This window comes from Panthera tigris, chromosome E3, assembly GCF_018350195.1.
Source record: "Panthera tigris isolate Pti1 chromosome E3, P.tigris_Pti1_mat1.1, whole genome shotgun sequence".
NCBI classification, from domain to species: domain Eukaryota; kingdom Metazoa; phylum Chordata; class Mammalia; order Carnivora; family Felidae; genus Panthera; species Panthera tigris.
In genome coordinates this window covers 15677302-15691852 of record NC_056675.1, presented here as the reverse complement: position 1 = coordinate 15691852, position 14551 = coordinate 15677302, and the positions used below count along the sequence as shown (strand labels likewise).

The 14551-nt window shown below is 37.5% G+C and overlaps 1 protein-coding gene across 2 annotated transcripts in view; it reads left to right on the top strand.

Annotated features, from left to right (window-relative positions):
- Window positions 1-14551, top strand: part of TPST1 (tyrosylprotein sulfotransferase 1) — a 166063-nt gene that overhangs the window by 47063 nt on the left and 104449 nt on the right. The window contains exon 3 of one of the 2 annotated variants that reach the window (XM_042972052.1): window positions 5676-5759. The exons of the other annotated variant lie outside the window; for it this stretch is intronic. Within the exon in view, the coding sequence (XP_042827986.1) occupies window positions 5676-5759 (84 nt within the window). The remainder of the gene's footprint in view (window positions 1-5675; window positions 5760-14551) is intronic. 2 annotated transcript variants of the gene reach the window in all.

Sequence of the window (14551 nt, the reverse complement as noted above, 5' to 3'; positions counted from 1 at the left end):
TTTTCAACTCACAATGTGAAATCAGGGGAGTCGACCAATAAGTCTTATTTTGCTTGTGAAAAGTTAGGGCTACAGTTAGATTTTCTTCTGGCTGAAATAAAAAGTCGTTCTAACTTCCAGAGATTAACGCCCTTAGCAGTGGTCTGAGAGATGAAAATGAGGGGATTATCTTTCCAGGCCAGTAGCAGAGTAAAGGAAAGGAAAAACAAAGGGTTTCATGTTCTGTTAAAGTAGGAAGTCTTGATCCATCATCTTGGGTGGAAGCAGTCTACCTTTGTGTCAGCTACTTCTCTTCCTTGTGATTTGATTTGGAGGTCTCCAGTGTCTGTACAGGACTAGCTGTCATGTGGAGCCTGTAGCTGTGTGATGTATACTCAAGGCTTAACACCTTCTGGTTTTGCAGAGCAGTGTCAGTGGCCAGGAGCACTGGTAAGGTTCTTTCCAGTGGGGCTCAAGAGCGGTTTTGCTCTGATGTTTCCAAAGTACCTAATCATCAGATTAAACTGTGAGCTTTCTGCACAGAGCCTGATGCGGGGCTCAAACTCACGAACTGTGAGATCATGACCTGAGCCAAAGTCGGATGCTTAACCGACTGAGCCACCCAGGCGCCCCTCCAGTAGTCTTAATTACATTTATTAGAATTCTTAATTCTTAGAAACCTTAATTTCTAGTGAAAGCTAATAAGTAAACAATTGTAAACTGTTAATACAAGCACTCTTCAGATTTGCAGATTTATGAATATATTTTATAATTTCTAGAAGCATAGGCCTTTTTCATTTTTCCAGTGCAGCACTAACACATCCAAATATCTTTTAGTTTCTCTAATAAGAAGCCCAAAGTAGTTAAGCCTGTGTTCAGTAATTAATGTAGTATTTTATTGTATTTGGAAATGATCTAGATATGTAAAGAGTTTATCATTCAGCCTAATTTAGCAAACCTTAAGGTTTTAAGGTTACAAAAAGATTTGGGAAAACTATTTAAGTAGACATAAATGTTGCTGAAAAATTCGTTTATAAGCTTTTGTCTTGCTTACGTATATTTACTTGTTTTTAATAAATATGTTTAGATTACCCACGAAAAAACTTCATTAAACATTTGACAAAGACAACCATTATCCCAAGCTATTATTTTTTTGTTGGTAGATCTTGTAAAAGATAATATGAATTTATATGGCTAATATGAATTTATGTGGCTAATAAGCTTAGGTAGAATAAAAGCTTTATATTTAGTGTTGATAACTCTAAACATGTCTGTTTTAATTAAACTGTCAGCCTGCAACTTGTTTATATAGAGAGTATTTTTTTTCAGATTACGTGAACTTGAAAAACATTTAGGTTAGTTTCTGGTTTTTTTTGAGAGCTTTAGAATGCTCAATCCTTATAAGCACTTGTCTTCAAACCAACTAATTAGAGCCCTTCACAAATTAATTTTAGCAATACTATCCAGAGACAGCACAATATCTCACATTTATAACATATTTACAAACAGACAAATGCAAAGACCTTATAATTACTAATATTTGTGGAGAAGATTTTTAAAATTTATATTTGTCCCTAAATTTATCTTAAGGAGACTGCTAGAGCTTAGGAGCCCTTTTAGCAGTTTGTATTCTATTTTATTTATTTTTTTTTAGCAGTTTGTATTTTATTTTATTATTATTGTTTTTAAATGTTTATTTTTGAGACAGAGACAGAGAGAGACAGAACATAAGCAGGGGAGGAGCAGAGAGAGGGAGACACAGAATCCAAAGCAGGCTCTCCAGGCTCTGAGCTATCAGCACAGAGCCCAATGCTGGGCTCGTGACAACTTAGAGCTAGATGTGGGGCTCAAACTCATGGATTATGACCTGAGCTGCAGTCAGATGCTTAACCAACTGAGTCACCCAGGCACCCCACCAGTTTGTATTTTAAAAAGACCTTTTCCCCTTTTTTTCCTTCCTTTAGAGTCATATGATTGTGGGCTGTGTTTATAACCCCAAGAGACCAAAGAATATTAAGTTTCTCCAAGATGGACTTTGCTTTCCTAAGGCCAAAAATTTATAAGCCTTTTGAGATAAATAAGGAAAATTTGGGGATTGGTAAAGAAATAGATTAATTTTGAGTTGCTTCTGGGGCTGACTTTTGTTTTGTAAGCTTTGTAAGATTTGGACATTTGCTTTCAGTTCCTCAAAGACTTGGGTTGTAACTTAGATGACATCATAGATTGATCCACCTATCCAACTACATTACCCTTAATTTGTTTCTTTCCCTTTGGGTTCAGAGTTTTTAATTTTAAATATTTCTGTCAGTATTAAATAACCCCTCTTGGGTGTAAGATGGGCCCCAAAGAGGGTAAAGGATGTTACCTTCCCCAAATCCAGAGTCGCTGCCAAAGATAGCCAAAAGAAAGAACCAACAACTTATATGTCCAAGGCAGGTAGAAAGCCAAGCCCAGTTGAGTAAGCAAGACAGTAGCTATCCCTGAGAGAGAAAGATCAATCAACAATGGGTTTGGATTTGGAAAGGAAGGGATAATATGAAACTCTGTTTCCCTCTTACAACTGGGCATTACTGACAGATTCAGAAGAACTGATTCTGATAAGAATTTTCACCCTTCCCTGGTTTCTGTCAGTTTTTCTAGGATACCCTCTGCAGACTCTGGTATCTACCAGAGTTTCCTCTTGTCTGTTTAAAGAAATAATATAGCAGTTTACCGGAAAATTCCTCAGTTTCATTGACTCTGGGAGGGGGTCTAAATGGGGGCCCTCCTTTGAAGGTGGGGTTGTCTGTAAGGCCATTAATTTGGAAGACTTTTGTTTACGGTTATGTAGTCTTTTCAGAGTGGAAAACAATTCAGACAGGATTAGTGGATAGACTACTCAAAGGAGGAATAAGAGGAGCAATGGGAGTTATAGGCTTGTTTTAGGTCCCTTTTACATTAATTTTTCTCTAGGCTTTTGCAATGAATTTTTCAATGAAACTACTTTGGAATTTTGGAACCTTTTGGAGGCCTCTGCTTGCCCGTTAAAATAGGTGTCCCATTCTGCTTAATTTGGGAACCCTTTCAAGTGCACTTTTTTTTTTAAGTTTATTTATTTTGAGAGAGAGGGAGAGGGAGGGAGAACATGAGTGGGGGAAGGGCAGAAAGAGAATCCCTAGCAGGCTTTTCACTGTCAGCACAGGGCCTGACAATGTGGGCCTCGAATTCATGAACCACGAGATCATGACTTGAGCTGAAACCAAGAGTCAGATGCTCAACCGACTGAGCCACCCAAGCACCCTTCACGTGCACTTCTTAGGTGATCTTATCTAGTTGGAACGTTCCCCATCATGACCACTGTAATTCTAGGTTGTTTGACTAAAATTTTGCCATTTCTGTATATATTCAGTGCACCTAGCACCATAGTTTTTGGACATAAAATAAGCAAGTGTGCCAGAGGTGGTACACTTGACTCTAGAATTTAAGGATTTCATTAGCTAAGTCTTTGTTTACATAAAGCCAGACAAACAAATGTGCAACTTAACACACCAGTGGTAACCAGAGGATATTACTGTGGGCTGGCCAAGAGAAGATCTTGTGTACCACGAGTACTAAACTAGTAGACTAAACCAGCATATTCTAGTAAATGGGGATTTCAGACTGGAACTGGGGAAGGGATTCCAGCGTGAAATTGTGGACTGGGCTATGGACAAGGGCTAAGGACTGGTGCTCTGTTAGAGCCCCATGTCAGTCTAGGCTGACCAGTTAACCGTGGACTGGAAAGCCAATTAGATCGGTAGCTTGAATGCAAAAAGAGTAGAACTCCAACCATGAAGGACTTACCAGTGGCCCTCAGAAATGGCAAGAAAGACCGTGAGCTCAAAAGAGTTCGCAGGATACCGTGCCAGTGTTTTTTGTTGTTACTGAATGCCATTGGAAGTTTTCTTTGCATCCCACTGCTGCCATCAAATATGTTAAAAAACAAGATTCAGCTGAGTAAATTTGAAGATATTACTGGCTTTAAAAAATGATTCATGAGTCAGGCAGCATCCCATCTAGCAAGTAGAGGAGAGCTCCTCTGAGCTACACCAGAGGGAGGTTTTTAAAGGCAGAGAGAGGGCATTAAAAAAAGAAGAAAGGCATTTATTAACAAGGAATGCATTGTTTAAGCAAGGTTGCCTTCTTAAGGGTAGTGGAAAGGGTCTTTCAGCACATTCCTAGAATTGGCCCAGAAATTCTGTGTTGACTGGTTAAAGGTTACATTCCTGACAGGTTGAAACTGCAATAGATTAAAGTCTTGGTTTGACACCATTTTGGGGCTTTGTTTTTCTTGTTAACAACTTTTTAGGGTATAAAACATAGAGGATCCCTCTATCATAAAATTAAAAAAAAATTTTTTTTTAATGTATGCCTGTTTGGGAATGTATTTTCAGATGAAGCATAGGTTAGGGGTGCCTGGGCAGCTCAGTCGGTTTAGCGTCCGACTCCTGATTTCGGTTCTGGTCATGATCTCACAGTTTCGTGAGTTTGAGCCCCACATGGTTTCTGCACCGACAGCTCAGAGTCTGCTTGAGATTCTCCCTCTTTCTCTGCCCCTACCCTGCTTGTACTGTCTCTGTCTCAAAAGAAAGAGAGAGAGAGAGACAGAGACAGAGAGAGGGAAAGAAAGAAAGAAAGAAAGAAAGAAAGAAAGAAAGAAAGAAAGAAAGAAAGAAAGAAAGAAAGAAAGAAAAAAGGAAGAAGGAAGGAAGGAAGGAAAAAGAAAGAAAGAAAAATGAAGCATAGGGCAAATTTGATCTGTAAATAGAGTAACCTATGAAATTGACTGTTGTCAAAGAAAAATAAGGCATATTGTAGGTATTACAACTAGTGCCTATTCAGATATTATTGTCTTCTACCTTTTCTGAATTCAGAACAGCGTGATCCTCTGCCTCTTTTAAATTACCTGACTGATGAGGGATAATTTCATTATTTTTGAAAACATCATTACATGCCATCGTTGCTCAAAATCATCAAATGTCAGCCATATATTAGAATCACTTAAAGGACCTTTGAAAAGACCCAGAGTTTCTGATTCAGATCTGTGATAAGTCCAAGAATTTGCGTTTGTAACAGGTTCTTAGGTAATGCTGATGTCCTGGTCTGGAGATTTCAATTTGAGAACCACTGCCTCAAAATCATTCTATGTCTTATGTTGGCTTCATATGCAGACTATGACTTTTTTACCCCTTACCCTCTGGGCCCCCACTACACTGAAATAATTGTATCTACTCAAATATACCATACTGCTCATTGTATTGTTCCTTCTGCCTGTAGTACCTTCCTCACACTTCTTCATCTGAGCAACGCAAGTTGCATTGCAGCATTCAGCTCAGATCTGTCTTTCCTAAGGGTCTCTCTGAGATCTCCCTCTGTCCAGTGAACTTCCTGTGTCTTCAGGAAATGCCTTGGCGAATGGAAGAGTTCAGACTTTGAAGCTGATTAGATTCGTGTTTAAAACCTTTCACTGATACTAACTGGCTTTATAACATCCGATACACTACTGTTCTTCTCTGTGTCTCTGTTTTTTAAACTATAAAATGGAGAAGATGATGATGATAATGATGATATCATCCAAAATTTACTGAATATCTGTTGTGTGCTAGGCACTTTGTTAAGCTCTTTACATGCATTACTTCACTGATGTTTCATATTTATCCTTTCATACTTACCCATAGGTACTTTCAAAACCATTTTATAAATAAAGGACTATGTCTCTCAGAGAGGTTGAGGAGCTTTTTCTCACTCACAGTTGAAAACAGGTAAGCTAGGGCATGGACCAAGTCTTTCTGTCTTCAGGAATGGTACTCTTAATCTCTATGTTATATTTAGTTTACAGGGCTTTTGAGTAGTAAATAAATAATGAGTGTCAAAGTGGCTAGTCACAGGCTTTTGAGTCAGATGAACAGAGATTTAAATTCCAGCTCAATCCTTTATTAGTTGTAATAATAAACCCTGGATGAGTTTCTTGATTTTTCCAGTTCTTAGTTACCTCATCCTCCCCCTTTCCTTATCCTAGAAATAGAGATGGTAATAATATCCAATTGGGATGGTAATAATACCCACTTCATAGGGTCGTTGTGAGGATTAAATTAGAATGACTATTAACATTTAGCCCAGGGACGCCTGGATGTCTCAGTCTACTTGGGCTCAGGTCATGATCTCACGATTCATGGGTTCAGGCTTCACATCAGGTTCCCTGCTGACAACTCAGAGCCTGCTTCAGATTCTGTCTCCTCTCTCTGCCCCTCCCCCACTTGCTCTGTCTTCTCCATCTCAAAAGTAAATAAACATTTAAAAAATTTTAATAAAATAAAATTACTATCAAGCCTCTAGCATAGAACCTGGCATAAATGGTCCTTATTATTAGAATATTATTTTTATAATATTATATATTACATATGTATAATAATCTAATAATAACTTGTGCTCTCTTAGAAAAAAAAAAACAACTGGGAAACTAGCACAGTCAAGTGCTTCATGGACTTTTGTTAATGTTATCACACATTCTCCTGTAGCCTTGTTTAGGGTAGAGATAGTCTTAACTCATGAAATGTTTGTCTAACAGAGCAAATTGGGCACCTGATCTGAACAACCCTAGTGGGGAAACTGACATGGCAGGTGGGGAGTTTTAGCATTACAATAGCAGTATTTGAAACTACTTGTAGATGTCTGATCTTTCCTTGTCATATTTTTCCTGTTTTTGTTTGTTTAGTTTGCCTGTTTATGAACTTTACATAAATGGGATCATAGTCTGTTTTCTTCTTTCTTGCATGTGTCTTTCCTTCTTTCCTTCCTTCCAGTCCTCCCTGTCTTCTTTTTCTTAACATTATCTTGAGATTTATTTTTAGATGTATAGCTATCATCAGTTTGGTTTTATTGCCACAATACTATTCTGTGATATAGCTTACTTATACATTTATGCTATTGATGAACATTTGGGTTGTTTTTCGTTTGGAGCTATGTACATTTTTTAAGGTGTCTCCTTTCAAGAGCTTCTCAAAAAATAAACACTTAGGAATAGAGTTGGTAGAATCATGGAGGATATGATGTTCAACTTCACACAGTAATGCCAGATTTTTTTCTAGGGAGTTTGCAGTGGTTTACACTGCCACTGTCATAGTATAAATATTCCCAAGGATCTGTATCTATAAGTCTGGCTTTTTTTTTAAGTTAATATTTTATGTTTATCTTTCATTTACATACATGTATGTAGTTTTAAACTTACATGTACATCTGCACCAAATATTTGGGTAGTAAAATTAGGATCTTTTGGTGCACAGAAATACAATGCATTTTACAACCATCTTATTTAATTATGTAGGGCAGCCTGGTTTTTTAATTTTCTGATTGGGTAAAAGTAAATGGTGCCTTACTGTGATTTTAATTGCTAATTCTCTGATTAAGGGAATTTGAGTACCATATATGTGTATGTGTGTGTTTAATTTTAATTCCAGTAGAGTTAATATACAGTGTTGTATTAGATTGGGTATACAATATAGTGATTCAATAATTCCATACTTCATCCAGTGCTCATCATAAGTGGACTCTTAATCCCTTTCACCTATTTCACCCATCCCCCCCACCCCCCACCCAACTTCCCTCTGGCAACCATCGGTTTGTCCTCTACAGTTAAGAGTCTATTTTATGGGGTACCTGGATGGCTCAGTCAGTTGAGTGTCTAACTCTTGATTTTGGCTTGGATCGTGATCCCATGATCCCTCAGCATGGAGCCTGCTTAGATTCATATTCTCTCTCTCTCTTTCCCCTCCTCTGACCATCTAGCCTGCTTGCTCTCTCGTTCCCTCTCAAATTGAAAAAAAGAAAAAAAAAAAAAAGAGTCTGTGTTTTGGTTTTTCCCTTTTTTCCTTTGCTTGTTTTGTTTCTTAAATTCCACATATGAGTAGAATCATATGGTGCTTGTCTTTCTCTGACTGAATGACTTCACTTAGCATTATAGCCTCTAGATCCATCCATGCTGTTGCAGATGGCAAGATATTTTTTTATGGCTCAGTAATAATATTCCATTGTATATATATTCTACATCTTTTTTATCCATTCATCTATGATGGACACTTGGGCTGCTTCCATAATTTGGCTATTATAAATAATGCTGCAATAAACATAGGGGTGCATATATCTTTTTGAATTATTGTTTTTGTATTCTTTGGGTAAATACCCAGTAGTGGAACTCTTGGATCATATGGTAAGTCTATTTTCAATTTTTTGATGAACCTCCATATGCTTTTCCACAGTGGCTGCATTAGTTTGCATTCTCCACATCATCAACAACAGTTGTTGTTTCTTGTGTTTTTGATTTTAGCCATTTTGACAGGTGTGAGGTGATATCTCATTGTGGTTTTGATCTACACTTCCCTGATGATGAGTGATATTGAGCATCTTTTCATGTGTCTGTTGGCCATCTGTATGTCTTCTTTGGAGAAATGTCTGTACAAATCTTCTGCCCAGTTATTAATTGGATTATTTGGTTTTTGGGTATTGAGTTGTATAAATTCTTTATATATTTTGAATACTAACCCTTTATCAGATGTGTCATTTGCTAATATCTTCTCCCATTCTGTAGGTTGCCTGTTAGTTTTGTTGATTATTTCCTTCACTGTGCAGAAGCTTTTTATTTTGAAGTACTCCCAATAGTTTGTTTTTGTTTTCTTGCCTTGAGACATATCTAGAAATATGTTACTTTGGCCAATGTCAGGGAAATTATTGCCTGTGCTCTTTTCTAGGATTTTTATGGTTTCAGGTCTCACATTTAGGTCTTTAACCCATTTTGAGTTTACTTTTGTGTATGGTGTGAGAAAGTGGTCCAGTTTCATTCTTTTACATGTAGCTGTCCAGTTTTCACAGCACCATTTGTTGAAGAGATGTCTTTCTCCCATTGCATATTCTTTCCTGCTTTGTTGAAGATTATTTGACCATATAACTGTGGGTTTATTCTGGGTTCTATTCTGTTCCATTGATGTATATGTCTCTTTCAGAGCCAGTACCATACTGTTTTTTTTTAATTTTTTTTAATCTTTATTTTTGAGAGAGAGAGAGAGAGTGTGTGTGTGAATGGGAGAGGGGCAGAGAGAGAGGGAGACACAGAATCCGAAGCAGGCTCCAGGCTCTGAGCTGTCAGCACAGAGCCCGACGTGGGGCCCGAACTCTTGAACCGTGAGATCATGACCTCAGCTGAAGTCGGATGCCCAACCAACTGCGCCACCCAGGCGCCCCGCCAGTACCGTACTGATTTAATTACAACAGTTTTGTAATACAACCTGAAGTCTAGAATTGTGATGCCTCTAGCTTTGTTCTTTCTCAAGATTGCTTTGGCTATTTGGGGTCCTTTGTGATTCCATACAAATTTAGAATTGTTTGTTCTAGTTCTGTGAAAAATGCTGTTGGTGTTTTGATAGGGATTGCATTAAATCTACAGACTGCTTTGGGTAGTGTAGACATTTTAACAATATTTGTTCTTCTAATCCAAAAGCATGGAATGTCTTTCCATTTCTTTGTGTCACCTTCAGTTTATTCATCAGTGTTTTATAGTTTTCAGAGTACAGGTCTTTCACCTCCTTGGTTAAGTTTATTCCTAGGTATTTTATTATTTGGAGTGAATGGGATTGTTTTCTTCATTTTTCGTCCTACTACTTTATTATTAGTGCATAGAAATACAATGGATTTCTGTATATTGGTTTTGAATCCTGAGACCTTACTGAATTCATTTATCAGTTCTAGTAGTTTTTGGTAAAGTCTTTAGGGTTTTCTAGATATAGTATCATGTCATGTGCAAATAGTGAAAGTTCTTTTTCTTTCTTACAAATTTGTATACCTTCTATTTCTTTTTCTTGTCTGATTGCTGCAGCTAGGACTTCCAGTACTGTGTTGACTAAAAGTGGTGAGAGTGGACATCTTTGTCTTGTTCCTGATTTTAGGGGAAAAGCTCTCAGTTTTGCACCACTGAGTATGATGTTAGCTGTAATTTTTTCACATGTGGCCTTTATTATGTTGAGTTATGTTCCCTCTAAACCCAATTTGTTGAATTTTTTTTATGATGAATGTATGTTGTACTTTGTCAAATGCTTTTTCTGCATCTGTTGAAATGATTGTATGGTTTTTATTCTTTCTCTTATTGATGTGACATATCATGTTGATTGACTTGTGGATATTGAACCACACTTGCATCCCTGCAAGAGCACCTTATATTTTCAGTGGCCATTTGTGGTTCTGTTTTGTGAAACGCCTGTTTATGATCCTTGCCCATTTTCAGAAGGGTAAGTTTCGTTGTTTTCTTTGTGATAGCCTTTATCTGATATATATGTTGCAAACTCCTTGTCCCAGTAGCTTGTCTTTTGACTTTGTTTATAATCTCTTTTGATGAATGTAGATTTTAAAGTTGTTGCATTTATCAATCTGTTCTTTCATGGTTTGAACCTTTCTGTGTTTTGTAGTGAAATTCTTCCTCACTGTAAGGTCATAGAAATAGTCTACCATATTTTTCTAAAACTGAACAATTTTTTTCTTTCACATTAATTAGCCTGGAATTTATTATTCAACATGGGATTTCTTTTGTGTGTGTAAGATACAGATCCATTTTTAATTTATTTCCATACAGATGACGAGTTTTCTAGAAAGTTGTTGTTCTAGTGATGTGTGGTACCAAGCTAGTTTAATATTGTGTTTACATGTATGTATTATTCTGTTAGTGAGATCTCTTCAATATTACTCTGTTTTAATTATTATTGTTTCTCAAAAATGTCTTAGGGCAAGCCCCCTGCTTCATTCTTGTTCTCTCGGAAGGTCTTGACTATTTTTAGCCCTTTTTCCTCCATATTAATCATACCTAAATTTACACTGAATCTGTAGATAGACCCATAGCCATCATTATATTAATTAAGCCTTCCTATCCATGACACAGCATGGTTCTCCATTTATTTAGGTTTTTGGCATCTTTTGATGGTATATTATAATGTTCTTCATAAAAGTCTTGTATTTCTTTTGATTAATTTATGATTAAGTGCCTTTTTTCTTGTTAATGTAAATGTGTTTTTAAATTTCTGTTAGTTGCTCTTGTATAGAAATTCAAATGGCTTTTATATATTTACATCCTGAAGTTTTCCTAATGTCTTATGTGTTTTATGTGCCTATGCTAGGACTTCCTATAGTAACAAGCAACCTGTTTTATTTTTATTTTTTTTCAATATATGAAATTTATTGTCAAATTGGTTTCCATACAACACCCAGTGTTCATCCCAAAAGGTGCCCTCCTCAATACCCATCACCCACCCTCCCCTCCCTCCCACCCCCCATCAACCCTCAATTTATTCTCAGTTTTTAAGAGTCTCTTATGCTTTGGCTCTCTCCCACTCTAACCTCTTTTTTTTTTTTCCTTCCCCTCCCCCATGGGTTTCTGTTAAATTTCTCAGGATCCACATAAGAGTGAAAACATATGGTATCTGTCTTTCTCTGTATGGCTTATTTCACTTAGCATCACACTCTCCAGTTCCATCCACGTTGCTACAAAGGGCTATATTTCATTCTTTCTCATTGCCACGTAGTACTCCATTGTGTATATAAACCACAATTTCTTTATCCATTCATCAGTTGATGGACATTTAGGATCTTTCCATAATTTGGCTATTGTTGAGAGTGCTGCTATAAACATTGGGGTACAAGTGCCCCTATGCATCAGTACTCCTGTATCCCTTGGGTAAATTCCTAGCAGTGCTATTGCTGGGTCATAGTGTAGATCTATTTTTAATTTTTTGAGGAACCTCCACACTGTTTTCCAGAGTGGCTGCACCAATTTGCATTCCCACCAACAGTGCAAGAGTGTTCCCGTTTCTTCACATCCTCTCCAGCATCTATAGTCTCCTGATTTGTTCATTTTGGCCACTCTGACTGGCGTGAGGTGATATCTGAGTGTGGTTTTGATTTGTATTTCCCTGATGAGGAGCAACGTTGAGCATCTTTTCATGTGCCTGTTGGCCATCCGATGTCTTCTTTAGAGAAGTGTCTATTCATGTTTTCTGCCCATTTCTTCACTGGATTGTTTGTTTTTCGGGTGTGGAGTTTGGTGAGCTCTTTATAGATTTTGGAAACTAGCCCTTTGTCCGATATGTCATTTGCAAATATCTTTTCCCATTCCGTTGGTTGCCTTTTAGTTTTGTTGGTTGTTTCCTTTGCTGTGTAGAAACTTTTTATCTTCATAAGGTCCCAGTAGTTCATTTTTGACAAGCAACCTGTTTTAAAGCAATGGTTGTTGACTTAGGCCAATTTGCTCCCCTGGGGGATGTTTGGCAGTGTCTGAAATATTTTTGGTTGTTACAGTAGTTGGGTGGTGGCACTATTGGTATCTAATGGCCAGAGCTTGGGATGCCACTAAATATCCCACAGTGCACAGGAAAACCCCCACAACAAAGAATTTATCAATTTGAAAATGTCAGTAATGCCAAGGTTGAGAAACCTTAAGATAATTTTTTTTATTATTGTGAAAAATTTCAAATACAAAAGTCAAATGGTGTACAGAACCCTCATGATCACCAACAATTATCAACACTCTTTGTTTCCCTACTTCTGAATTGTTTTAAAGCAAATCCAAGTTAGCATATCATTCCATCTTTTATGTAAGACTGACACACTCCCTACTGTGCTAAGGAGCTCAGTTTCATTCCATCTTTTTTTTTTTTTTTGTAATAATCATTTATTTCATTAAGAAATATCAACAGTTTTAAATCAGACATATACAAAAACACATCCTGAATGTAATCTGCCTTTTTTCCCCTAATATAATAAAGTACTTTATGTTATGTTACTAGTTCCTGTGAAGACATAGTCAATGAGTAAAATGGTTAAGATTTTGGTTTCTTAGATAGTCCTGGGTTTGAATCCCTGCTCTGCCACTTAACAAGATGTTTTGAACCTAGAAAAGTCACTTTGAGTCTTGCTTTATTTCTCATTTGAAAGGTTGCATTTACAAAAGAAAATGTAGAGCCATTCTTGTAAAGAATAGAGATGAACAGCCAGAGGAAGTAGTACAGGGCAGTGGGGTCCCGAAGGGTCTCAAGGACAGGAATTTCTGGCCCCATGAAACTGGGGTGTTCCACCTTCCAGCAGGTAGATATGTTCAGCACCCTGGAAGCTCCTCAAAATGTAGTGATTTCAACAGCAAATATTGGGGCGCCTGGGTGGCTCAGTCAGTTAAGCGTCCTGACTTCAGCTCAGGTCATGATCTCATGGCTTGTGAGTTGAAGCCCTGCATTGGGCTCTGTGCTGAAGCCCTGCTTCAGATTCTGTGTTTCCCTCTCTCTGTCCCTTCCCCGCTAGTGCTGTCTCTCACTCAAAAATAAATAAATATTTTTAAAAATTAATAAAACAGCAAAAATTTGTTATATCATAGTTTCTATGGGTCTGGAACATAGGCGTGGTTTAGCTGAGTCTTCTGGCTTAGAATCTCTCACAAGGTTGCAATCAAGGAATTATTCTAAATTCAAGTTTTTAAATTATTTTTGCAGTGAAGGCTATAGTTATGGATTTATTCTGTGTGGTAAGGATCTATTTTCCAGCTCATGTGGTTTATGGCAAAATTAATTTCTCCATAGGTTTTGGATGGAGCCCCTCACTTCCTTGCCATAAAGCTGTACAGTTACAACATGGTGGCTGATTTCTTCAGGCCAGCCAAATGAGAAGAGCCAGGGAGAGTGAGCAAGAGGGAAGTCATATCTTTTATTAACCTAATCTCAGAAGTGACATCCTATTACTTTTGCCTTAAGTACTAGAAGCAGGTCCCTAGTTCCAGCCATAAGCAAGGGGAGGATTAAAGGAATACCAGGAGGTGGGAATCTCAATAGCTCATCAGTCTGCCCTCTAGCTGCCAATGTCTTATTTCCCTTGCATATGCAAAATACACCTCCACCTCCCAGGCACCAAAAGTTTCATCGCCTTATAAGCTCCAAGTCCAACATCTTGCTGTCTAAATCAAGTCTAGTTGTATATGAGGTTCCTGGGTATAATTTGTTAAATATGGGTCCTTGAGTACAGTTGCTCTCAATCTGAAGATCTATGACACTAAAGATACAGTTATGCCTCCTGGCAGTGTGCTGTGGTGGAACAAGCATAGGATCATAGACATTCCAGTTGAAAATGGGGGGAAATAGGAAGAAGAAAGAGGTTTCACTTGTCCATATCAATTCTGAAATCCGTCTGTAAAAATGTAAGACATTCTTTGATAAGGTCTCCATCAAGTAGAAACAATTCTAGGAATTCTTCTCCATGTCTATCTGCCTCCTCTGGGCTCTTGAGTGATCCTTCCTTTGTCATGAAAGATAGCACATGTTTTATAATTATGTGGTTTTATTAGTCTACTTCCTTTTTTTTTTTTTTTTTTTTTTACTTAAAAAAAAAATGTTTATTTAATTTTGAGATAGAGCACGAGCAGGAAGGGACAGAAAAAGAGTGAGACACAGAATCAGAAGCAGGCTGCAGGCTCTGAGCTGTCAGCACAGAGCCCGACGTCAGGCTCAAACTCACAAGCTGTGAGATCATGACCTGAGTC